This window comes from Raphanus sativus, unplaced genomic scaffold, assembly GCF_000801105.2.
Source record: "Raphanus sativus cultivar WK10039 unplaced genomic scaffold, ASM80110v3 Scaffold0363, whole genome shotgun sequence".
Classification (NCBI taxonomy): domain Eukaryota; kingdom Viridiplantae; phylum Streptophyta; class Magnoliopsida; order Brassicales; family Brassicaceae; genus Raphanus; species Raphanus sativus.
The window spans coordinates 15,820-42,541 of NW_026615683.1; the positions used below are offsets into that span (position 1 = coordinate 15,820).

Below are 26,722 nucleotides of genomic sequence, written 5' to 3' on the forward strand. Positions count from 1 at the left end.
TATGAATATACTAATACCTACTAGATAATACTTATAACTAGAATAACCTTAAAACATATTATATGAATTCTACGCTTGAAGTTGGAAGAGATTTTAATTAATATATAGTAGATATGAGTTAATCCATTTGTTTATCAAGAAAAAAAAACAATCTATTTATTATTAATATATTACAGATCGATTTGAAGCTCATCTAATTTAATATGGTACAATCCAATCTGATCAAAAATTGAAATGGATCATGTTCGTTAATATCATATTTGTTTATGTGTCGCGCAACTTGTGATTTGCGACCTACGAATAAACTTGTGATATGTGATTAAAATTATGTTTGTTTACGTGTTATACGATATGCGACATGCGATCAATCACGTGATCAATATATTCTTAACTTTTAGTCGCTGTTTTTTCGGGTGATTTGAATCAAGACCCACAACTAATCATGCGACATTAAAATGAAATAACAACCTGTGATTTACGACCAATCGCATCGCAGATCACATATGTTAAGCGACAATAAAAACAACCAAGGATAGGCAAAAATTGATACATTGATAGTTCCATATATTCTGAGATTGAGATCAAAAACGATCATATCAATATTAATTTCTAATTAATGTCTCAAATCAAACCGAACAAAAACCGGCCGGTTATAGTGTATCATTGCACGAACTAAATCAAGCGGTTAAGCTCCCGAAATAAGCGTTTTCGTCGGCCTTTGGAATATACAACCTTTTGGGCTTGAAACTTTAGTGTAGGAACTATTGGGCTTAATTCGAAAACTCTGATTTTTGAATGATCGTTTTTGTTTCTTTATGTCAGTAGAAAGATTCAACTTTTCTTCTTATTCTAAAGGACCCCCCAAAGATAGAAAAGTTCGATTTCTTCCAACAAGAAACAGCAGAGAAAACGAAGTACAATGATTTTAATCTTTCATAGGTTGTCAAGGGCATATGTAGCTGATCGATATACTTTACTCGCATTTCAGATTGTAGACACCTTTTCTACGTTAACTACAGGATTCAGTGGTTAGTACAAAATGTTTTATTCATACTCTCGGGAACCCGGTTATCAGCTCCTAAGCCTAGCGAACCGCTGCTCGTCACCAAAACCGGATCTACAATTTACAAGACTAGAGACATTTTTAAGTTAATTTTTGGTTGTACTCCAAATTTTGGCCATAACCGGTCCATGTATTATGTAAATCTGGAGATATTAATCCGTCCACCACATTTGAGGCGCATACATTACATGTCGTTGGATCAATGGTCGACATGTGTATGCTCCTATACAAATTACTTTTTTAACATATGTGTGTTATATAATATATAATGCATGGTTATGTCCTACATGGATGGACCGTTCTTACATCAAGCCGTAATTGACGCTTTTGGAATCTATCTTATTAAAACAGAAACATTTTGTTGGACCTAACATTTATTTTGTAAGTTTTTAAATTAAATATATCTTTATACTTTATAGTAAGACCTACATTAAATCACTAATGTTCATTTCTTTATACTACTATCCATGTTTCCAAACAATATACTTATTTCTTTATACTACTATCAATGTTTCCAAACAATATATTTTTATACTACTATCAATGTTTTCAAACAATACAATAATTAATTTTAGTTATTTTATATATATCATTTTCTTTTAAAATTTTGTAGAAACGTTATAATTTCATAAATTGTAAAATAATAAACTTTAAAATTTGGATTATAAGATTACAAATTATGAAACTATTACAATTTAAATCCAATTAGATTACATATCGGTCATCCATCAGTTCAATCGGTTAGTCTCGGGTTTTAGTGATTTTTTTTAATATGTATATTTTAAAAACCTAAATTGAATTGTCAGATCTCCGGATTAACCGGTATAATCACAATCGGGTTGAATTTAAAAACACTGATTTAAATGCAAAAATATTTTAAATACACACTCTTTAAAAATTACCAAAATATTTGTTAAATTATTAGTGAAATTTTTCATCGTAAAATATTCCGCGCTTCCAAAGCGCGGGTCAAAATCTAGTACACTTGATAGAAAGAAAACTAGAAACAATATGAACTCCGAAAGCCTTACAGCGAATAACAGCAAATAAAGTTCAAAATTTTGTTTATATTCTACAGATTCGCGATCGTCAGAACCATATTTATTCTCACCGTGACGAAATTGATGATGATTATGATGAGTACATATATTTTTTTGATGATGGTGAGTATATATATATATCTATTAAAAGCAAAACGAAACATTATATATACCTAATGATTAAAGTAGTTACGACTAATCACGGGTCATATCATATGTTTAATAAAATTAAAATAGAAGAATTTTTCATGTTTGAAAATAATTATTTTAAAAAGTACAATCAGAATATAAAATATGCTAATGGAAATCAAGAGATAAAATATGAAAAGTAGACTAAAATAGCTATTATATGATGCTCAACAAAAAGTTATCAGGTGATGTATTGGATAATGATAAAAAATAAAAGATTATCAATAATGTACCAAGTTGTTATTGGGTTATTTATAGTTGAATTATCATTATTTATACTTTCTAGCATTTCTATTGGTGTATGAAAAGCTCCCTCCTGTGACCACATAATTGTGGGGGATTGGGAGTTGTGTTATTGTCATTTATAAAAATAAACTTTGTAGTTTCTACCAAAAATGTTATATTGTGGAGAATTGTTTACTTTAGAGAAATTGGTTCAAGAAATTAAGAATGTTAATTTTAATTGTTTTAACCATCATTTGCAACAGCAAATTTAAAGTATAGACTATAGTCACCTTATTGGGGAAGCCTTAAAAACCTCCCAGGCCCGCTTCCCTAGGAGAGCCGCCTCCATGGATCTTCAACGCTTCAGTATCGTCGATCAATCTCCTCCTCTCTGAAGCTGCTCCTCTCCTCCTCCATGACTTCGAAGGTCGTAGCTCCTCCTCCGTCGTGGTCCAGACCTCCTCCCGACCCTCCGCCGCGAAAGCTTCCTCTGTTTGAACCGCTGCAACCGCCCGACCCTCTGGATCCTCCAGACGCATCTCTCGTTCCTGATCTTCTTTGGTTCATCTCTACAACGTCCATCCGCTGTCTCTCCTCCGCTTTTCATCCCGCTGTTCTTCTGTCTCTTTGTTTCATATGCCCTTGCCCATCTCGTCTGACTTCACTAGATCCAGATCTGTCTTCTACGGCATGGACTTCTTCTTGCAGAGAAGGCTCCCGTCAGACCTCAGGTTTGAAGACGTTGTGTCATGCGCTATCTTTCTCGTCTCCTAGGACGATGACCGTTCTCCCCTCGGGGAAGATTTACTTTACCTGGTTCTGGTCGATGAACCTCCCCTCTGATGATCAACGGACCCATCTCTGTTCACCAGAAACATCGCTTATAACGACACTGGCAGACCACAATGACCAACGGCTCAGCTTTGACTCCCGCAAATCTGTATGGTTCCATCACGGTAATGCTGGAGTCGACAGGTTTTTCTGGGAATTAAGGCATATTCCTTCGGAAATTGGAGTCAATCCTATCCTTCTGTTCGCTGGTGTAGAGAAGTCAAGATCTTTAATGTGGCTTAGGTGTGGGTTCAGCAAAAATCTATGGCTCCGACGCGGTAACATTGGTGGCCGAAGCCTCTGTTTGACCTCAGCTACAGCCTCCTTCTCTCAATGCCTACTAGACTTCACTGACCAGAGGCTCGACGTTGGGTCTGTCAAATCTCCATGGCTCCAACACGGTAATGCTGGAGTGAGGATTTCCTGCCTAAACTCAACACTTGCTCTCTCGGAATCTATTGATAAGCCCATCTCTTTGTCCTATGTGAATGTGAAAAGCTTAGAAGTTCATATATTTTTCTTTGGTGCAATCTCTGGAGTTAACTCCAAATGTCCAAGCAAAGCTCTTCATCAACGTCACACTTCAACAAGTGCAAATATCAAACCAAGTTTCTTATTAGGTTGGAGTCTCCTCAAGCTTGAAGATTGCAGTCCCTTGGCCTTTTCTCTTTCCAAAAAGGCTAGCCAAACTTCCTCATGCCGGGGCCATGAGAGATCACTATCCATCTTCCTCCTCTTTGTGGGATTGAAAAGTTCCATCAAAACTCCTCTGTGTGTGAGGTACTTTTCTTTTGGTTGGATTATCGATGACGTAGAAGCGTCATCTTCACACTTAGCGACCGCCTCAAACTCTTTTGTGACGTCGCCCCTCATTGCGGAAACCTTGGCGATGCGAAAAGCCATAACCTCTGCTCTCGACAAAAGGATCATCTCCCTCTTGATTCACTCAGACTCTCAGGTTTTCATCAAGCTTTTGAAGTCTATGGGAAGAAATATTGAGATCGTAGCATCCCTTATCGATATCTATCTCCTGTTTACTAGTTTTATTGTTATCCAGTTTAAGTTTTTCTCTAGAGCTAACATGGTTAAGGCAGTAGCCATTGAAGATCTTTCTGTAATGTTACTAGTTTAATCTTTTAATGAATGCAGTTTCACAAAAAAGACTATAGTCACCTTGTTATCGTCTATTAGTCTCCCATTTCAGACAAAAAGAATCTTTATTTATTGGGTTTTTTCAGTATCATTAAGACATGGTTATGAACATAATTCATAGATCAAACACTTGGTGTCTTAATCATTTGTTTATCAAACACTTACTAAAACAGTAAAGCCTAACGACCATAAACATATTTAATCCCTTGACTTAACAACCTTTTTTGAAAATTTCTACTGTGTTGTTTAACTTTATTATGAGACAAATAGTATCCTATATCACGAACTCACATGAATTTATTTAATGATTCCCCTTGAGAGCTAGAACATCCCAGAGAAGAAGAAGAATGCTAACAGTGTAAAAACAATATTCAAACTGTTTTGCGCTCCAACGTTCGGAAATACAATAGGGATACTCGTGATTCATCCAACGGTCACAATTCTCCATGTGAATCTCTTCATGGCCTTTTGTGTAAAAATTTTCAAAAATAATATTATTCTCTTTTTTCACCACTTCTATAAGTAAAGGTTGATATATTTTTCCAGATCCCATCAATTTTCAGAGTTTTTTCTTTGATTAAAGTAAAAAAAAAAACTTTTTGCAGCTTCCTGTCTAAGTGAAGCAACAATAATAAAACAGTCTTTTTATTTATTCACCTTTATACCATTACAAGTCAAAGTTAAACTCCTGTCAGGTTCCTCTTAAAGATCTTATTTCTAACCATTCTTGTGTTAAACCAATCACAAAACCATCTTCCCCAAAAAAATGCATAACCTGAGATGGGTTTTGAATCTCTTGTTTGTTTCTTCACTTCTTGTTCACACATCATCATCACAAACAATTTGCACAAGCCAAGACAGAGCAGCACTTCTAGCTTTCAAATCAAGCATCACCAAAGACACAACCGGAGTTCTGTCTTCATGGGTTGGTAAAGACTGTTGCAACGGAGAATGGGAAGGCGTCCAATGCAATCCATCCACCGGGAGAGTCACAAACTTGGTGTTGAGAAACTCCTTGAACGAGCCTACACTCTACATGAAAGGCACCTTGTCACCTTCCCTGGGGAACCTCGGATCTCTCCAGGTTTTGTTCATTTCCGGAACGAAGTTCATCGCTGGCTCCATCCCCAACACCTTCTCTAAGCTGACTAGTCTCACTCAGCTCGTCCTCGACGATAATTCACTCCAAGGCAACGTTCCTTCTTGCTTAGGCCATCTTCCGTTCTTGGAGATTCTTTCATTAGCTGGAAACCGTTTCTCCGGTGCTGTCCCGGCGAGTTTAGGGAGCTTGAGAAGCCTCTCCGTGTTAATGCTGGCTCGAAACTCTCTCTCTGGTCCTATCCCAGTGACGTTCAAGAACCTTGTCAAGCTTCAGAATCTTGACCTCAGCTACAATGCGTTATCCGGACCGATCCCTGACTTCATAGGCAAGTTTCAGGAGCTAACAACTCTCGATCTCTCCAGCAACAGATTCTCCGGGGGACTACCAGCTTCTGTTTACACCTTGGGGAAGCTTCAGGACATGTCGTTGAAGCGAAATGATCTGACCGGACCACTCTCTGACCAAATCAGCAACTTGAAGTCGCTCTCTAGCCTTGACTTGAGCAGCAACAAGTTCAACGGTCACATACCATCATCCATCACAAGACTTCAGAATCTCTGGTCTCTCAATCTCTCGAGAAACCATTTCTCTGATCCTCTGCCTGTTGTAGGGTTTCCTTCTTTGCTCTCCGTTGATCTTTCCTACAACAACCTTAACCTCGGAGCAGTTCCAAGCTGGATCAGAGAGAAGCGTCTCACGGAGATTAACTTAGCTGGTTGTAAACTGAGAGGAGCCTTTCCAAAGCTGACAAGACCACACGACGTGACCTCGCTTGACTTGTCTGACAACTTACTCACAGGTGATGATGTTACAGCTTTTCTCGCTAACATGACAAGTCTTCAGAGATTGAAGCTCGCAAAGAACCAGCTCAGGTTTGATCTCTCAAAGCTCAAGTTGCCTGAAGGGGTCTCTTCCGTTGATCTAAGTTCAAATCTGGTGACTGGTTCTCTTTCAAGCCTGTTAAACAGCCAGACAAGCCGTTTCTTGGAAGAGATCCATCTCACCAGCAACCAAATCTCAGGGAGGATCCCTGACTTCACAGAGAGCTTGAACCTGAAAGTACTCAACATAGGTAGCAACAAGATCAGTGGACAGATCCCAAGTTCAATATCAAACCTTGTTGAACTCGTGAGACTAGACATCTCGAGGAATCACGTTACAGGAGTCATACCTCAGGGTTTAGGCCAGTTAGAGCAGCTCAACTGGCTGGACCTATCGATCAATGAACTTACGGGAAGAATCCCGGATAGCTTGCTGAACATCAAGGCGATGAAACACGTGAGTTTCAGGGCCAACGGATTGTGCGGATTGATTCCGCAAGGAAGACCGCTCAACATTTTTCCTGCAGCTGCTTATCTTCATAACCTTTGCTTGTGTGGCAAGCCGTTACCACCTTGCAGGAAGACATTGAAGTGAAGTGAAAACAAACACACATTTTTAAGGTGGCCAGTCCAAACGCTGACTTGATTGATCTTAATTCTCTATCACTTTACGTAATTCTTGAAAAAAAAAATAGATGATAAGTCTTTAATCCTCTATTTGTCTTTTTACGCGTTTTCTTACTATTCTATTGTTTTAGTCTTCTACTTGTATACTTCTGTTTCCACCTAAATAAATTATCATCACTTTGATTCAGTCAGCAGAACACAGAACTAGTTAAACATAAGTGTGACGATTTCTTTGGAGGATCTGTGTGGATTTCAAAAATAGAGAGTATAAGACAAGGAAGGCTCAAGAAGTGATGAGTGTGTTTAATAATAAGAACTTGCCTGATTCATCATCAGGCAACATTCATTCGTTTTTAGCAATATACTTTCATCTTCTATCGAGATTGTTACTACTATATGCTCTAGTTAACACTTTAGGCTTTTAGCAAAATTAAAACAATCGACAAGGTAATAAAACAAAGGACACACAATTAGAAAAGGTAAATTTGATTTTAAAATCATGAGAGAACCGAGGTGAGGAATGTAACTTCAAAATCATACGATGCATTATATATTATTCTGATGAAAGACTCTCCGATTCTTTACTTGGATGCATTGTATATGACTCATGGATCATTAGCATTCAAGCTTCAAAAATTCACCAATATCAACAAAACTAGTCCTATCATGATATTAAACAATAAAAGAAGAACAACGACTGTTTGTTTGCAACATAAGTAAAATAAAACTTACAAAATAAATAGTACAACAATTGCAGTCAAAACACAAATAGTAATGATAATCAAATTTCCAAGGGCATGATGTTTTCACCCTTATCCATAAGCTTGACATATATGTTCAGCCTCTGGTCCGGTGGACTTTCTCTATTGATATCAACCTTTCTCAAATCATTCTTTATCAGATCATAATAGAGAAGGTAACAAGTATTAGGCAACGCCAAGATAACCTCATTGTTCTGACCGGTATCATGCATTCTCAAATTCATAATGTTAACGTCATCCACTAAATGTTTCTGACAAAGCTTCAAAACCAGAGACTTCCTCGACCATGTTCCACCATTCATCTCCAAGACCCACAACTCCGACACACCAGTTTCTCTAATACGTGTGAAATCAAAAATTGCTGGTTTTCCACCATGCTCTATGAAACCCACGGAATAAGCATATTTAGACACCTCACTGGGTACTTGGATCACACGAAACTCTTCAAACCTAACGTCAAAACAGTAAACCTTATCTTGACAGGTAAAACTGGAAGCCAGATAATATATAACTCCGTTGATGCAGGGTCCTTGTCTTGTAGGAAAGCGAGGTTGATCATCATCATGCTCAATTCTTTTCCAAAAACCTCCTGGTTCCACTACGAAGACCCAATACTCGGAGGTTAGCCTATGTTTTGAGTTTAGCACAACAATGCATAATATTTTGTATTGATCATTAATAGGATCATGTCCGAAAAAGTTGCAGACGCGCTTATTAGGTACTTGTTGAGCAAAGATGTTGGACTTGACCGCCGGTAAGATTAACCTTTGTCTGGTTGCGGGATTATAGATACATGCTTTTCTGCAAATAGTGTATAAAATCAGACCGCGAAGAACAAACATCATGTGTCCTTCCATCCCTGGGAAATTCAAATCTATTTCTAAGGATGATTCAGCACTATTACTAGACGACGACGATAACCTTAATGATAGCAGATCAGACTTTCCAGGGTTGTGGCAAAGCTCCATTGAATCACACTTCAAGTGTCTCGCCCAATGCACCGAATTCAAACTCATGTATAGACCAAGTGGTTGCGGTCGCGATGATGAAACCGTGTGATAAAGGTTGCTAAAATATCGAGACCGGATCAGACAAGACCATAGCTTTGAGACACACCTGAACCTCATAAGCGATTTAGCAGGCAACCTAGTTAGGATCTCGATCATGAGATCAAAAGGAATCTCTGGCGCCACGAAATAGGCTCGTCTTCTCAACAGATACTTAACCATAGCTTATGTCTAATTCACGGGGACTCTTTTTGGAGATATATATAAGTAGTAAATAGAAAACAGAGAAAGATTACCCACTAGGTTTAATGATCTTTGTCAAATTGGAATATTTCCGTTTTTCTACTTTTTTTTCTTTTCTTTTTTTTACTGCATACGGCGACGGTTCCCTTTGCTATAGCCTCCTCCTGAAGCAAAAAAATAGCAATTATCATATCCACAATGCACAATCAACGGCCCAGTATCCAACCGGTTGAGAATTTAACAGTTTCACGAATTAATTAGCCCTGGTCTTCACAAACTTCGAATATTTTCGTAATGAAAAGTTATCCTCAGTGGCTCAGTGGTCTTAATTTGCTACAAAGAGGCTCCAATGTCGTATTATATTCGTTTTTACCCTCTATGTTCTCATAATTACGTTAAAGCCCAATAACTATTGTAGTTTGCTAATTTAAACCTCAATCTGCATTGATATCCAAGATTCCACCAAATTTCCCAAAACCAGTCGCTTTTCTGATTCATGCACCCACAACTGATTGACGAGATGCGATTCCACGAGGAATTAGCGGTCTCTGATTACACAACTCGATTCAGTTGTTGGGTAATGAAAAAGATCACAACTTTGATTGAATTGGATGAGATTGTTAAAGACACTACTATTGTAGGGTTGGTGAAACTCAAATTTAGAAACTTTTTGGACTTGAGCTGTTCATCTTAGGATGAAAGTCTACTACTTTGAAGGAATGAATCTACATGTAATCATTTGATAGTATTTTGGATTGGGAGAATCGACACAGTCACTTGTATCCATTTAGCTTTTTTTTATTTGATTATATCTTTGTTTCCTTGCTTGATTTATTTGAATGTGTATGGGATGGGAATGCATTGATTTGAGGATGAAATTCTATTACTTGGAAGGAATATACATGTAATCATTTGATTAGTAACATTTGATGATAGTAATTTGTCAGAATGTAATATACCTCATCCTTCAAAGCATACAATAAGCCATCTAAACTGCAGAGCATACAAAGCCATCTAAACTGCAGTGAAATCAATAGTCTCTCTGGGGTTAGAGCACCAATTTAGGCTCCAAACATAGTATGGATGACAAAAATGAACTGGAGGAATAATCTGATGACGAACTCACCAAAGATACAAAGGCTCTCATAGGCTGGTCGGAAGATATGCTGTCTTCGGTTTGAACGGATGTGCGCACACTACTACCTAATGAATTTATAAGACTCCCTGATAGAGTAAAGTCACAACAGTATATGACACTAGAAGCACCCAGTAATAAAAGGATAGGATGATATTACCTCTTTGCCAAAAGTTGAACGTCATAGAGGAGGGCTATATAAAATTCTGGGTGCGAAGTAATTTCCAGCAGGCATGCACAAGTACGGACCAGATGAACTTGGCTTTTTGTCTAAGTTTATTAGCATGCATTTCAGTCAGTATTAAAACAACAATTTTTATTTTTTCACATCGTATTAAACAACAATTACGGACCAGATAAAGCAACCAGAATTTAGTGTAAAGAAAGAAAACAAATTGTATGGTGAACTAGAACGTGTTGTGAATACAAAACCAAGTTTCCCTATGAACTGGCTTGTTGCAAAAAAAGGAAACTGGAACCAAATGGTTCGAGAAGTCTCGACTTGCCAGGTCTGTAGCTTCTACCTGGCTCATTCCCGCAGTGAAGAATCATTCCTTCAAGGTCTGAGAAAAAAATGTTTAAGTTTCCAAATTGCTGGAAGAATCATGAAGTAAATTATACGCACCCTGTTATAACAACACAAAACTTCCTTCTCTCGGAATCAACGCAATCATGGGCCAAAAACTGTAAAAACAAAATTATATTGTAGGCAGGCTGAAACTGCAAAATATCTAACAGAAAATCAAGAGAGGAAGTAACAATTTTGATAATCTCATAAAAAAAAAGGAAGGCCTTTTCCTATTATCTGAATCAAACGCAGAATATAATGTTGAAAGGCTAGAGGTTGTATAACAAGAAACATCATGCTGAAAAAGACAACAAGTCATCGCCCATCACTTATTACATCCTGGGATTATATATCTTCAAGACTCCAAACGAACATGAGTACTCAGAGTAGGGCTCATCGAACACATCATCGCCCGGAAGGCGGAATACGCCAAGACATCCAGGAAAAACCACAATTTCACATCCATCTGGAGCAGGCATAGGAGGACGGCCTTCAGTAAACACAAGACCACCACACGACACCATCACTCGTCCACCTAAAGGGAACGAGACAAGCTCGGGCGCTTGAATGTATATAAGATCATCAAATTCAGGTTGAGGATCCATAGAATTAGACCTTGCAAAGCCACCCGTGACATAAAACTTCATCCCCCACTCTCCGTTATAAAGTTCCACAGATGTTAAAGGAAATTTAAAAATGACACCTAGAAACGAAGGCATTCAAACTCATAAATAAAACTCACAACCAATTAAAAACTGGACAAGCACAGTGTAAATCCAGAAAAGATAAACAGATTGATAAAAGGATGGCAAGAGTCGACGACCTGTACGAGGTGGCAAGAGTTCTCCCGGAGGAGGTGGAGGTGGCAAGAGTTCTCCCGGAGGTGGAGGAGGTGGCAAGAGTTCTCCCGGAGGAGGAGGTGGTGGAGGGAGTAAACAGAGAGGATTAATCGAGAGACCAGGTGGTAAAGTATCGTTGAGGTTATCATTCTCTTCAGCTGGTACGAAATCTATCAATCGACCAGCTTCAAGTGGCAAAAATCACATTAAACAATCAAACAGAAACATAAATGACATCACGCTCATCAAAACATACAGAACCATTAGAACAAAGCGATTTTTTGTTTAAATACCTCCTGGTAAAATCTCATCTGTTGGACTTGGGAATTGATCCACGAGCTGCTCTTCAGGTCCTGATCGGAACCAAAAACAAGATAGAATAAGGTAACGCGAGGGAGGCCTATAGAGAGTCAAGTCTTTAAAAAAAGCTCAGATCCACTTCAGATGATTACCTTCAGGGTTAACATGAGAATGAGATTGAGCAACTTGTTCTTGATCCACGAACTGCTCTTCAGGTCCTGATCGGAATCAAAAACAAGATAGAGTTCAACCTAGAGAAATGCGATCGGAAGATCCGATTCAGATGATTACCTTCAGGTATAGCAAGAGATTGGGCTACTTGTCCTTGAGATTCTCCTGGTAAAATCTCCACTGTAGGAGGAGAGGTTAACATGAGGATTAGAGCTTAGAATCGATTCGATTAAGAAAGAAACGCAAAATTAGATTCAGATGATTACCTTCAGAGTCGGATTCATTGTTCCCGTGAGCGTGAGTATCAGATCCACCACTGTGAGACGACATTTCAATTATTCCATCAGTGTTCGCAAAACGATAGAGTTGATAAAAAAACCTAAGATCTCTCTTATATAATGGCGGCGGCCATACCTCTAAGGGGATATTGACGTTGGGAGAATCAATTGAGCGGGAAGGCTTCGATGATAAGCCCATTTAGACCAAAGACACTGAGCCATGACAAAAGCCCAATGGCATTGTGAAAATTTAATATCGAAACGAAATGCCCAAAACTCGATTTAAAAAACAAGAAGGAAGAGTTAAAACGTAAAAAAAAAATTGGCTAATCTTCACTTATCAGATTCAAGTATAACAACAAAGATAGACTTCCTGAACAATGAATCATGTATAAAGTAAAGCAAACCGATGATACCAATATTTAATTCAATCAATAAGAAGGAAGAGAATTAAAACGTTAAAAATTGGCTAATCTTCATCGAAAGTCTTGATTTTTATCAGATCTAAGTATAACAAGAAGGATAAACTTCCTGAACAATGAATCATGTATAAAGAAGGAAGAGAATTAAAACGTTACCTCCATAGATTCGAATTGAGATCATCATCGGAGGCGAAATCAGAACATCAGATCTGGGGTTAGTACAAGAAACACGATTAAAAGGAGGAATAGAATTAAAACGTCAAAAAAAAAAATTTGCCTCCATATATTCCAATTGAGATCATCATTGGAGGAGGCAGGTTAGAAGATAGAGGAAAGCATAGTTGGAAGCCAACCCTTATACTTTGGTCGGAAAAAGTTAACGCTATTTATATGAGACAACCCTAGCTTTGACTTTAGGTCATATGGGCATTATATGGGCTTGAATAATGTCCAGTCTCCAGCTCTTAATTTTTTTTGAATAGACCAGCCCAGCTAATGAAACCAAAATTGTAAAAGCAAATCCACAAGAGTAAACCTTTTGCTAAAGTTAAAACCAGACCGTACCGAACCACACAGAGACCAACATTTTAGAACACGATGAGACGCTTCTAATTCCTACCCTCGTTGATTTACCTGGTTTAACTAAAGTTGCTGTTGGAATGCTTTTTTAACCTCTTCTTTGAGTTTCACATTTTTTATTATTTGATAGATGTATATACATTAGAAAATATAAAGGTATGAGATGCAATTTGCCATCCAAAAGTTCCTAATAGTTTTGATGTTAATACAGTAGTTGTAATATCATTTAATTAGTAATTACAAAATTACAGGTACTTGGCCAATCACAAAGTACCACTTTGCAGGAAGACAATGAAGTGAAAACAAACACACATTTTAAGGTGGACAGTCTTGATCTTTAATCCTATCACTTTACGTAATTTTTGAAAAAAATAGATGATATCTTATATTTGTTTTTTACTCGATTTCTTACTTCAATTGTTTAATCTTTGCTTGTATATTTCTGCTTCCACCTAAATAAAACTATTTATCACTTTGATTCAGTCAGCAGAACCGAGAACTAATTAAACATAAACTTCAATACTTGTCTAAACAAAAAGAACTACCATTCCGCGAGCTACAAAAAAACTTGCCCTGCTCACAAACTACCTTCAGATAACTAGTTTAACGAAAAACAGAGGTTAAAAATATACAATGAACCATCACCATAGATAGATAGATGAGATCAGAAACCCAAAAGAGAGATTAAGATATCTAGTAGTCATCCAAAATCTCTTCTTCTTTACCTTCAGATTCTTTGTTCACATCTTCATTCTCCTTACACCCATCAGCCTCGTCAGCTTGTTTCTCTTCAGCATCATCATCATCTGATTGCTTCTCCTCCTCATCCTCTTCCTGAAAAAAGTCATCATATCAACTTAAGATTCAAGATTCCATGTTATAGTGAGAAAAATGTACAGACAAAACAATTAATGACGAAACACATACTTCCTCATCGGCATCATTGCTCTCCAGTGACTTGTTGTACTCTGCCTTTAGTTCAGCAGCCTTATCCAAATAAACTTTCTTTTCCTAAATGATCAAAAGAATACAGAGTAAGATGACAATAAGCAAATCACCATGAAACTAAGAGAAGAAACAAAGGACAGAGCAACTCACTTCCTCAGTCAAAGACTTCCACTTTTCACCACCTTGCTTTGCAACCTACAATCATATAGAAAGCATAGTCTATTAAATCTTCATAAACACTAGCATACTAATCATGTAAAGTAACAAACTTAGTTACGACCTAGACCTACGATCATGTAGAAAGCATAGTCACTTAAATCATCACAGACACTAGCATACAAATTCGTGTAAAGTAACAAACTTTGTTACACAACTTACATCCTTGACGCTAGAAGAAGGATTCTCTTCTTTGAAAGTTTTGCGGAAATCATTCCTGCAAAATCGAAAGACAATGTCAGCATCCAATTCATAAGCACCAGCGAAAGAAACCAAAGCGAGAGAGAGAGAGAGGACCAAGCAAGGATATGAAAATTACATGAAAATGAAGAAAGCAGTAAGAGGACGCTTGGGCTTGTTGTTAGAGGCAGAGGTCTTCTTCTCATCCTTGGCCTTCCTGACTCTCTTTGCCTTAGGTTCATCAGACGTTGACTTCTTCCTGAAGAATCCAAAAACAATACCCAAGAAAGGAACGAACTCACTCAATATCAACATAAAGAAAAAGAAGTAAGTCGAACGAGTGTTATTATTACCTCTCTGCAGATTTCTTCTTCTTCGCCTCAGCTTTCGTCTCAACAACTTGCGCCTCTTGAGAAAGAAAAAAAAAACAGATAAGCTTAATCACAACAAACTCAAGTCACCTACGAGAGACGATCAAACACTCACCGAGATTGACTCGAATCTTAGCGTCGAGGCTGCAATTGTGCATGCTTATAAGCGCAACAGCTACGTTCTTGCTACATCCTTCACTGCAAAAAAAAAAAAAAAAAATCGAATAAAAATCCACAAAAACGTATGAGAAACCCTAGAAAATCAATCCCCCAAATCAAACCCTAAGGAGATCGGAATCAGAAGTATCAGTACCATCGAGCGAAGGCGCTGCCATCTCTAGCGCGTAGCAAGGTATTGCTGTTGCTGTTGTTTGTGGTGGATTCATCTTTCGTTTCGGCTTCCACTCTCTTCCTCTGCTTCGGTGCGTTTGATTTCGACGATCCACCACCACCACCGGCCATCTCTTTCGTTTCTACGATCGGTTACGAGAGAAGGAAAAAAAATAAACTCTGTTGCAATACTTTTTCTTTTTTCTCACCGGAGAATATTCGTTCGTTTCGATGAGGGGAGGGGGGACAGTTTCAGAGGAAGAAGCAGTGAGAAGAAAGAGTGGGAACACGAAACTCGTTTTTCCCGCGAAAAAGCAATTATTGTTTCGTGCTTTTTTGACACGGATCTATGAGCTGGCGATCTAATCCACCGTTGGTTTTTTTGTATAAGCGATGGAAATGAAAGGCCCATTTAATAGCTAGATGTTTCGAGTACGATAGTATCTTAAATTGGTCTTGGGTCTTGAAGAATCAACTAAGACACAAATCATGGTCCACCCCATTATATATGTAGAGTATATAAGAGCATTATTATTGTTTAACTCATTTCAATTTCCGAAACTTATGCTTTTAAAAATCAAAAGGAGTAATGTATATTTTAAAAAAATCATCAGCTAGTAGTTAAACTGACAAGTGTTTTAGTAGTTTTTCTAAATATTTTTGGGGGTTTCTCACATGAAAATAATCATTTTTATTTTTATTTACTTAATATGTTTTATGTTTGAGGATGTATAATAATAATGGATTCAATAACGATACAGAAAAGTAAAAAAAATATATATAATTGATATATCACACACTAAAAGTTTAGCATTGAGGTAGACAATCAGGCTGTTAATACAACCTAATACATTTATACAATTATACATAGCATAAACAACAAACCTAAACAGAGTCATATACATAGCATACATGCTTTGAGGTTTAACGAGAGTCAAAGTTAAGAGAATAGCTAATAGGATCGTAGTTGAGACTGATCTGTTTCTTTTTCTTGTCTTTCATCTTCTTGATCGCTTCTATGATTCTCCATAACATGCTTCTTATTAGCTTCGTCTTCTTCTTCTTAAACTCCATCACCATTATGCATCACTTTTCTTTTCCTTTGTTTGTTTCGGTCGGAAGAGATAGCTGCAAAATTAAAAAGAGTGTGAATAGAGAGTATAAAAAAGCAGTATCTCTGTCTATATTTGTAAAAGATGCACAAAATGAGAATTGATGTTGACCTCTGACTTTTTTGATACTATAGAATATTTTATGATTATCCAACGTGTGGAAACAAATCTTTTGCTGTTGGTATTTATTTACTTTCAAAAGTAGAGTGGATAAGCTGGAGTTTGATAGATAGGCCCATCTTTGGCCCATACGAACTTGGTCTGGTTCTGTGTTCAACTCAGTGTCTTTATATATCAGAGGGTCTCTTCCCACTTCTTCAACCACAAGAGAATCATGAATCTCATCAAATTCCTCTCTAGCTCTCTTTCCTTGTTTCTTCTACTTTCAGTTTTCATCTCAGATGGCGTTTACACCGTGTATTCATCAAGAAACCTGCTTCAGGCCGGAAAAACTCCATGTCCAATAAACTTTAAGTTTATGAACTACACGATCATTATAAACAGCCGATGCAAAGGTCCCCATTTCCCACACGTGGAATGTTGTGCTGCCTTCAGGGACTTCGCGTGTCCATACAGAAACCTCGTAAACGACGAGAGCACCGATTGTCTAACCCTTATGCTCAGCAACATCAGACTCTATGGTCGATACCCGGTTGGACTGTTTTCAAGCTACTGCCTACAAGGCAAACAACATCTCGATTGCCCGGGTCAAGCATGAATAATGTTAATTTTCTTCATATATTTTATGTTTCTTTAATGGTCTTCATATATGTTATGTTTTGAAAACTTTGTTATAAATATATAAGATTGACATACCATAATCTCAAGTTCTCAACGTACAAATGTTTACGCCAATGAAATAATAAACATAAATATATGTTATGTTTTCAAAAAATCCTTATAGATATAAGATCGACATACATAATCTCAACGTAGAAGTGTTTACGCGAATGAAGTAATGATAATTGCATTATGTGTATTTTTCATTACAAAAAAGTAAATAAATAAGAATTGATGTTGACCTTTATTTTAGTTATATTTTATGATATTATCCATATACACAATACAAGAAAGTATGTAGAAACAATCTTCTGTTGTTGGTATTTATTTACACATATTCACAACTTAGGTGGAATGAGATCAAAATTAGAGTGTATAAGCTTTAGTTTATTAGATGCGGTTTATAGAAATAAACATAGGACAGTCAAGAAAGATATATTTTCTTTATTTAATTAAACAAATCTTCTGCTGTTTTGTCAAATTAAAAAAAAAAATCTTCGGTTGTTGGTATATATTAACTTACCATCTTCACAAGTACTTTAGATGGGATGTGATCAAAAGTAGAGTGGACAAGATGGAGTTTGTTAGATGACGTTGATATTATTATCTCGTCCAAGAAAGAAACAAATCTAAAACATAATTTCAGTCAACTTCTAATCTGTGTTTTCCTTTTATGGGAAGTTCTCAGCACGCCTGGAACTTCTGTGCAGGCAATACAGCAGACCCATCTATGGCCCATACGAACTTGGTTTGGGTCTGTTCACACACTCACTCCAGTGTCTTTATACATCAGATGTCTCTTCGTACTTCTTCAACCACCACAAGAGAATCATGAAGCTGATCATCAAACTCCTCTATAGTTCTCTTCTCTTGTTTCTCCTGCTCTCGCTTTTCATCTCAGATGGTGTTTACACCGTGTATTCATCAAGAAATGTGCTGCTTCAGACCGAAAAATTTCGATGTCCAATTGACTTTCAGAATCTGAACTACAAGATCATAAGAAGCCGATGCAAAGGTCCCCTCTACCCACCCCAAAAATGTTGTCTTGCCTTCAAGAAGCTTGCATGTCCGTACAGCGGATACCTTAACGACGAGGGCACTGATTGTCTGACCCTTCTGTTCAGCGACATCAAACTCTATGGTGGATACTACCCGGTGGGATTGTTTGAAAACATCTGCCTACAAGGCAGGCAACATATCGATTGCCCATAAACCGGGTGGTCCTAATGTTCGTCATATATATTCTATAATGGTCTTCATATATGTTATGTTTTAAATAATCTGTTATAAATATAAGATTTACATATATAATCTAAACGTATAAGTGTTTACGCGAATGAAATAATGAACATGCATGAAGTAAAAAAAACATGAACGAAGTAAAAACAAAAAAAAAACACCATGTTATTTCCCTTATACGTTTTAGCTCACTGTTGCAATGTCATTTAAGTCATTTCACTAGAAAGAAAGTCACATTACATGGACGATCGATCGACCTTAACACAAACAATAGAAGTTAAAACACCACTAGATTTTGACCCGCGCTTGGAAGCGCGGAATATTTTACGATGAAAAATTTCACTAATAATATAACAAATATTTTGGTAATTTCAAAGAGTGTGTTTAGAATATTTTTGCATTTAAATCAGTGTTTTTTAATTCAACCCGATTGTGATTATACCGGTTAATCCGGAGATCTAACCATTTAATTTAATTTTTTAAAATGTTCATATTAAAAAAATCATTAAAATCCGAGACTAACCGATTGAACTGTTGGATGACCGATATGTAATCTAATTTGATTTAAATTATAATAATTTCATAATTTGTAATCTTATAATCCAAATTTTAAAGTTTATTATTTTGCAATTTATAAAATTATGACGTTTGTACAAAATTTTAAAGAGAAATGATAGATATAAAATAACTAAGATTAATTATTGTATTGTTTGGAAACATTGATAGTAGTATAAAAAATATATTGTTTGGAAACATTGATAGTAGTATAAAGAAATAAGTATATTGTTTGAAAACATGGATAATAGTATAAAGAAAGAAACATTAATAATTTAATATAGATTTAATTATAAATTATAAAAGTGTATTTAATTTAAAAACTTACAAAATAAATGTTAGGTCCAACAGAATGTTTCTGTTTTAATAAGATAGATGTTATTTCCCTAACCCTAGCCTAGATGTTCTATCAGCAAACCTGAGCTTTTTATAATCCAACAAATTTTTGTTCACATATCCAAAGATCAAACGGGACTGATGACTTGCTAAGTAACAATGAATCTAGATTGCATGATCCTCATATTTCTCACTATAAAAGACACCTGGATCCAAGAAGTTTTGCATCATAAAATCAAACTGAATACATGGAAACGGAACCGGAAACGTGGAATCGGAAACGTATGGAAACGTGGAAGCGAGATTTTTCAAAAAATTAGGAAGCGGATACGTGTTGGAAGCGTGTATCTATCTGTTTATATATATATATATATATTAAAATATAATAAAATTTTATAAAATCTAAAACTAAATATTATATGATTTAAATTTAAAATAAATCACTTATTCATTTATAATAATTTTTAAATGATTTCGTATTAAAGCTTTGAAAACACACATAAAATAAGTTTAAATAAATTATTATATTAATTATTTGTATTACTTCATAAATAATTGAAAAAATATATTCTAATATATTATATATCTTTAATAAAAACCTTAATACAAAAGGATAATTTATAATATTAATTTTAGAGTTTGTATATTTCGATTCTCTCTATTTCATTACTATTAAATTTTGGATTTTATATAAATTAAAAACTATGATTTTATATTTTTATTGATTTATACCATTGTATCTTAAAAATTGGAAACATGACTCCAAAACGGAACCGTAAGCTTCCAAAAAATATTTAAGGAGAATATTTTGAAAACGTCTTGGAAGCGAGTTTCCGCAAACTTCCACAAGCTTTTGATTCCGATTCCGATTCCAAAGCGGGAAGCGTACGTCCGTTGAAGCTTCCATGCACCCTAGGTCTTCATCAGTTTCCCTTATTTGACCGACAAAAAATAGTTATTTACTTACAAACCCATTATATATTATTATGTGCAACTAAAAAGAAATGATTATTTTTTGACAAATGTACTAAAAAGTCAAAGGTCAGCACAGTCCGAATTTAAAACTGACAGAGACACAGAGAGGGAGATTGATTGGAGAAGACGATGACAAGAGTGAGGGAGGGGGGAGAGAGAGGAGGAAAGTTTCCTCCTTTCTTGTCCCAATCCAACATGAACTTTTTCTCTTTTGTCTTTTCGTTACCGCGTGATTATCAACACTCTCATTTTCCTTCTTTTTCCTTTGAAATTTCCGTACTCGGATTTTCTTTTTTTTTTCCCTGTTTTATACGTTGTGAGATTGGTTACTTAAACGCGTTTAGACAATACCATGAGCATTAAGAAAGAGCAGGAGGAGAGGGAAAGTAGACTCCTTTTGGTCCAGTTTAGTTTAGCTTGGAGCAAGAGGGATGGGGATGGAGAACGGGCATAATGAGGAGAGACTACTTGCCGAGAGATTTTGTCAAGTGGGTATTGAAGATTGTTCTCGTCTGCTGGAGGAAGACTTTAAAAATGAGAACTTGTTGCAGGTCATCAAAGCTGTTGAAGCTGCTGAAACCACCATCAAGCAGCAGGTCTGCTCTCTCCTTCTCTCTCTCTCTCTCTCTATCTATGTGTTTTTGTTTGGAATTGACTCAGTTTTTTGGGGCATCTAAGACAGTGTTCTTTCTCTAAGCAGGTAGATGAGAATAGCCGTTTAAAGGCTGAACTTGAGAAAAGTACTTTGGAGCTTGCTACATATGTAAGTACTTTGGTTTAAAGAACAAGTACTTTTTTCCTTTTAGTTTGATTTGTGATTTTACATGACAGTTTTGCTTATTGTTCTCTCTATCTTTTGCCTAGAAATCAGATGGATCCTTGCTACAACAAGCATCTAATCTTGGAGATCACTCAAATACTACTACTACCGTCTCTCGCTTGGTTCACCAGCCAGTTGAACGGGAGGAGACTGTGATCAAAGCTTCAGATGCTGATTCATCAGGCATGATGGTCGTTCACCACCCCCTTGTGAATTCTAACGGCGAAGAAACTACTGTGAATAATCGTTTGAAAAGCCCCTCTGAGCAAAATATGGTTAATGGCGTTGTCAAAGGAGCTATAGATGTTGCTAGTCCCTCTCTTATGAGGTACTCAGAACTCAAAACTACCTCTCTTGTGAATTTACTTGTAGATCTTATGGCCCGTGAACTCAAACGTGTAATTCTCAAAATCCGGTTTCTGATAGAACGCAGTTGGAAGGAGCAGCGCATGTTACACATTTCAATTCATCTGCTCATGGGTTTACGCCGGTTGGAGAAGTAAATGATTCGGGCAATGCTTGGAAGCAGGTGTCTCCACCATCATTCTTGCTACGTCTTGTTTTTTTTTTCTTTTGTGTAAATGAAAAATATTATTTTCCTGACTATGTAACCTATTCAGGACCTGATTCACAAGGTCAAGGAAAACGAACAACAAATTCTGAAGTTGAGGAGATACCTTACCGACTGTTCTGTTAAGGTGAGTCCTGAAGCTAGACATGGGAAATCTTATTCTAGTTGGGCCTCTATGTTACTTACTGTGTAGTTGAGGAGATACCTTACTGACTGTTCTGTTAAGGTCGAGTTTGGATTATATTGATGCATATGGTTACTCTCTAGTTTTTTGCCCTCTTTAAGTGAGCATAACAGTAAATGACATAATCAGATCTTTAGCTTTTTATGCTTTCCTTTGGTTCATTCTTTTTTTTTTTTATGTGAAAGCATGTGACTTACATTATAGGCTTCTTTTTAGGAAGCTCAAACTCGCAATGAAAAATATGTTCTGGAAAAGCGAATTGCCTACATGCGTCAGGTTTGGTCTTTTCCTCCTTACCTGTTTAATTCTTCATGTACTGAAACTTTTCATTTTGGAAGTTGTTTGGGCGGTCAAATTTATTTATTTATTTTGCTGTTGTAACACAGGCATTAGATCAACAGCAAGAAGATTTTGTTGAGGCTGCATCAAAAGCTCTCTCTTACAGACAAGAAATAATTGAGGAAAACATCCGCCTAACATATGCCTTACAGGTACTATCATCTTGTATCGTCTTCATTTCTATTATCTTTAGGGTGAACACTGTGAATGATTGAATTTGCAAACTAGGATTTGCCTCTGGCACCTCATTGTCTTCAAATTTTTGGACCACTTCATAGTGTAACTTGGTATATAGAACTTTTTAAGTTGAAGCGAATCTGACTTTCTGTTTTTTTTCCCTAAAGGCTACACAGCAAGAGAAATCTACATTTGTATCATACTTGTTACCTCTTCTCTCAGAGTATTCTCTGCAACCACAGGTTTCTGATGCACAGTCTATTGTTAGCAATGTGAAGGTCAGTTCTAGTATCTAAAGTGCTGTCTCTTGTTATCTTTTTGTCTTTCTATCATATCTGTGTCGGAATCTGTAACATTTATGTGTTTGTCTACTACATCTTTAGCTTGTATCTTTGACTTCTAAACAGTATGCTGTAACCTATTAGTTTTTGAGGTGTTTCGTTGGCATTAGAGAATGATATTTATACATATGGTCATTTGTGTTCAGGTTATATTTAAGCATCTACAAGAGAAGCTCCTTCTTACTGAGGTATGTTTACTGTTTCCGTGTCTGCTTCATTTGCAGTTGCACTGACCTTTGATAGATCATTCTTTCTTATTCTTTTCTATGCACTAGACAAAGTTAAAGGAGTCCGAATATCAGTTAGCACCTTGGCAGTCAGATGTGAACCACTCAAATGATTTCCCTTTGTCTGCAGCTGGTGTAGCGTTAACACACTCAGTACTTTCATATCCCTCAGTGTTTATATCGTAAGCTTTTGAATGAAACTGAGTCTTAAATTTACTTCGTGTTTTTTTCACCAGACGAAGGATTCTCTATACGATCAAACAGCTATGGACTGGGATTCTAAGCGCTGGCAGCAAGATGATGAGCCAGGTAGCTCAACTAGGAGTAGTTTCAATTTTGATAATTCTAGAAGGTTTTCACCTCTAGTGAACGGGTGAGTTTTTTCCACTGCATAGATTGCTAAACTTTGTTTGTTATTTTCTATTAAAAAAATTAAAAGTCATTTGACTCATCTTAGCGATGACTATTGTCTATTGACTTATAAAACACCCTGAAAGTCATTATATTAAATTTGGCAGTTAATCTTGACTCTTGAATCTTTGTGCTGACCCTGAAACTTCTTTGTTATAGGCCAAATTATTCTTAATATCCCTCTCTCTGCACGTTGAATTTTCAAAGTTTTTACTATGCTTAGTTTTTTATAAATTCATGTCCCCTCTAGGCGATTTGATAATCTCACTTCTCAAAAGAATCAGATTAGTCATAGACCAAATAAGGTGTTGTTATGACTACATAATCAATTTTGTAGCTTCTTAGTGTTCTCCTGGTTGTATATGCTTTACTGAACAGTTTAGATGATTGAATGTGTGTTTATGTGTGTACCAGTCACTCTCCAGCTTTTGAGATGCCTCAGCAACAACCAGGTACTAGTGAAGATGGATCTCGTGGTTGGAAGCAAGCAGATGAAACTCCAACTAAGCATGTTCAGTTTCGTGAGCCTCTCAGCAAGATAGCGATGGACGATGCAGAAGGAGAGTCGGATAATACCAAAAGTCAACCATATGTGCCTGCGTTTGATGTTCCTAGCTCCTCAAGTTCTCCTCTTCTGTCACCCGTTCTTGAAGAACCTTCTTCCTCATCCGAGGAGGGTAAGGATTAATTAATCATAATGGCAATATTAATAATTCCTTTTACGGTCTTTCTTCACCTGTCTCAATATTTTGTAACCATTGTCGACAGGTGAAGACGGTTATGACCCGTTACCAGCTATAGAAGACCTACAAATTTCAGGAGAACCTTATCCTGGACATGAGCTTCAGGCTTGTGGTTACTCTGTTAATGGAACAACAAGTTGTAATTTTGAGGTACATAGGAAAGACAAAACAAATGTGCTTTCTTATTTTATGTTAAGTTGTATCTAAATCTTTCTCTTCATAAAATTTTGCAGTGGGTATGTCATCTAGAAGATGGATCTGTGAATTACATTGAAGGTGCATTTCCCCTCCTACTGACCATATTTACATGAATATAAAAATTTAGTTGCTGACAGAACTTTTTTTTATGCAGGAGCAAAGCAGCCAAAGTATCTTGTCACTGCTGATGATGTTGATTTATATCTTGCTATTGAAGTTCAGCCTTTAGATGACAGGAACCGCAAGGTTAGTGTCTTTCTGCTGCTTTTTTGGGTGTGTGCTTACAGACTACTGTAGCCTACAGACTTAGCTTTACTTTCTGATTTCAGGGGGAGCTTGTCAAGGTCTTTGCCAATGAAAATAGGAAGATAGCTTGCCGTAAGTTTATACATCAGTGGTTCTGAGTCATTCTTGGACATAGAGATAGGTAGCAGTAACCCTTGTTTGTTTTCACAGATCCAGAGATGCAGAGTCATATAGAGAAGACTCTTCATATTGGCCATGCTTCATACAAAGTTTCTGTTTCGGTATTAACATTTTCTATTCCAACTCCTCTGCTTGGGCTATATGTATTCTTTGGATTAATACTTCATATGCATGTGGCTTTGAACAGACTGGTTTCTTGAATATATGGGAAGAAGCTATGTTATCTATTAAGAGAGAAGGTTACAGTATCAAGTGTAGTAACGATATCATGGTTGCAGAAAAATTCTCATCTTCAACTGCTGTAAGACTTACTGCTGCCTTTATTTGTTTCTGTCTTTTTTTTCTCAATGTCGTTATGTTAATATTAACATCCTTTTTATGATGCCTCACTAGGTAACAATCCCATTTGGGCAGCCTGAAGCATTTGTTATAACTGGTTCTGATGGTAGTGAGTATACCTTACGAGGAGATCATGGATCAGCAGATCTTTGCTGGTAAGTAGAACTCAGCTTTCTTACAAAAATCGGACATAGACCAAAAAAAAAAGATTCTAGTTTAAAGTCTTGTGTGTTCCTATTGTTCATTCTATCTCTGTTTCATATCCCATTATAAGATACTGATATTTTTGGTGGCTTTGGCAGCTCGAGAGATGCAATAGTACTCACCCTGAGATTATTTACCATGAGGGTAAATACATTTCTTTTATCTCTAGAAGACAATAAAAAATAATCAGCCACAACTGAGTAGATATAAGCAAACGTTACTTACTTTTTGTTTTTATTTTGCTGATTGGTTGCAGGCTCTGCAGAGAAAGAAAGGAAAGAAGAAAGGATTTTTGTTTAATAAATGAGATACTTTGTATATATTTTTTTAACACTGGTGATTCTATTTTCTAAAAAAAGTTTGGAACCTTGTCAAAAAGAAAGATACTTTTGTATATAGTTTACTATTTTTTGGATGTGGCTTATGTCAGCTGCAAATCATTTAGATTGCTCCACCTTGTTTTGTAGATTATAACTTATAAGAGCACCCACAACAATAAACCCTTAACAACAAATCCTTAACAAAAAATTAATATAATAATATGTGGGACTCAAATATTTAAAAATCTGTGCCACAATTGCTTCTTAAAATCCTAATTTAAAGATCACTTTTCTTATAACCTCTTCACCGTGAACGGACTCCACCGCCGCGTGGGAGTCTGCGATTGGCCAATCTTTTTTTTTTAATTCGAACGAAAAAAAAATATTCTAAAAGTTGTTAAAGATTTGTTGTTAAGGATTTGTTGTTGTGGTTGTTCTAAGCCTTGTCAAACAATTTACTCATAAGAAATGAAAAAAAAAAAACAATTTTTTGTTGTACATATAAGAACCCCACAAAGTTACACTTCCTCACTCTAGATATGAATGCCTCTGCAATCACATTCACACTAAACAATCAGCTAGAGGGGCAACTTCTAACCTTGATATACGACACGTGAGACTATGATTGGTTGCGTGTATATCTGTATTTGATCATTTCTACTTTTGGAAGTAATTGTGTGAATCTAGAAGAGAGAAAAGAGTAATAGTTCACCTAACTCAATGCAAAATGAATTGGTTTAGCACAAAAAGTGGTCTCGTATCAGCAACTCCAATGGTACACAAAATTTACTATATATTTTACACTAAAATAGAGTAACTCTATTATAGAGTTGAATTTGCTCTAATGGTTCACTCTATAATAAAGTGACTTTATAATAGAGTGAATTATAGAGTAATATTTTTTTCATTCCTCTCTATTATAAAGTGAACTATTGGAGCAAATTCAACTTTATAATAAAATTACTCTATTTTAGAGTGAAATATAGAACAATTTTTTTGTGTACTGTTGGAGATGATCGAGGAAAAA

At 36.4% G+C, this 26,722-nt stretch overlaps 6 protein-coding genes across 8 annotated transcripts; 4 read left to right on the top strand and 2 right to left on the bottom strand.

The window, feature by feature from the left end:
* The first annotated feature begins 5,070 nt into the window (after window positions 1–5,070).
* LOC108824405 (LRR receptor-like serine/threonine-protein kinase FLS2) lies at window positions 5,071–7,235 on the top strand. The gene has a single exon (XM_018597824.1). It carries the CDS (start codon window positions 5,267–5,269, stop codon window positions 7,016–7,018), a length of 1,752 nt encoding a protein of 583 aa, XP_018453326.1. The 5' UTR covers window positions 5,071–5,266; the 3' UTR covers window positions 7,019–7,235.
* Window positions 7,236–7,727: 492 nt separating this feature from the next.
* LOC108825250 (putative F-box protein At5g62660) lies at window positions 7,728–9,695 on the bottom strand. Of its 2 annotated transcripts, XM_056996797.1 has the most exons (2): window positions 8,733–9,695; window positions 7,728–8,612 (listed from the first exon to the last, which is right to left on the bottom strand). In XM_056996797.1, exons 1-2 carry the CDS (start codon window positions 9,038–9,040, stop codon window positions 7,832–7,834), a joined length of 1,089 nt encoding a protein of 362 aa, XP_056852777.1. In that variant the 5' UTR covers window positions 9,041–9,695; the 3' UTR covers window positions 7,728–7,831. The 2 variants fall into 2 exon arrangements, with proteins under 2 accessions (XP_056852777.1, XP_018454069.1); XM_018598567.2 differs by having other exon boundaries at window positions 7,731–9,695.
* Window positions 9,696–13,853: 4,158 nt separating this feature from the next.
* On the bottom strand, window positions 13,854–15,676 carry LOC108823866 (high mobility group B protein 7). Its single transcript, XM_018597158.2, has 8 exons — window positions 15,382–15,676; window positions 15,184–15,266; window positions 15,051–15,105; window positions 14,837–14,956; window positions 14,680–14,734; window positions 14,452–14,496; window positions 14,281–14,364; window positions 13,854–14,187 (listed from the first exon to the last, which is right to left on the bottom strand). The coding sequence occupies exons 1-8, from the start codon at window positions 15,528–15,530 to the stop codon at window positions 14,047–14,049; spliced, it is 732 nt and encodes a 243-aa protein (XP_018452660.1). The 5' UTR covers window positions 15,531–15,676; the 3' UTR covers window positions 13,854–14,046.
* Window positions 15,677–16,844: 1,168 nt separating this feature from the next.
* Window positions 16,845–17,228, top strand: LOC130501979 (GPI-anchored protein LLG1-like). The gene has a single exon (XM_056996794.1). The coding sequence runs from the start codon at window positions 16,845–16,847 to the stop codon at window positions 17,226–17,228; it is 384 nt and encodes a 127-aa protein (XP_056852774.1).
* Window positions 17,229–18,121: 893 nt separating this feature from the next.
* LOC130501980 (GPI-anchored protein LLG1-like) lies at window positions 18,122–18,502 on the top strand. Its single transcript, XM_056996795.1, has one exon. It carries the CDS (start codon window positions 18,122–18,124, stop codon window positions 18,500–18,502), a length of 381 nt encoding a protein of 126 aa, XP_056852775.1.
* Window positions 18,503–20,538: 2,036 nt separating this feature from the next.
* On the top strand, window positions 20,539–25,823 carry LOC108823609 (uncharacterized). 2 transcript variants are annotated; one of them, XM_056996793.1, is made up of 21 exons: window positions 20,539–20,991; window positions 21,093–21,158; window positions 21,260–21,543; window positions 21,642–21,744; window positions 21,836–21,913; window positions 22,187–22,246; window positions 22,357–22,461; window positions 22,654–22,764; window positions 22,974–23,015; window positions 23,103–23,207; window positions 23,291–23,427; window positions 23,880–24,142; window positions 24,234–24,358; window positions 24,442–24,484; window positions 24,561–24,652; window positions 24,736–24,784; window positions 24,863–24,933; window positions 25,020–25,133; window positions 25,226–25,326; window positions 25,474–25,519; window positions 25,632–25,823. In XM_056996793.1, exons 1-21 carry the CDS (start codon window positions 20,827–20,829, stop codon window positions 25,680–25,682), a joined length of 2,211 nt encoding a protein of 736 aa, XP_056852773.1. In that variant the 5' UTR covers window positions 20,539–20,826; the 3' UTR covers window positions 25,683–25,823. The 2 variants fall into 2 exon arrangements, with proteins under 2 accessions (XP_056852773.1, XP_018452357.1); XM_018596855.2 differs by having other exon boundaries at window positions 21,096–21,158.
* The last annotated feature ends 899 nt before the right edge of the window (window positions 25,824–26,722 follow it).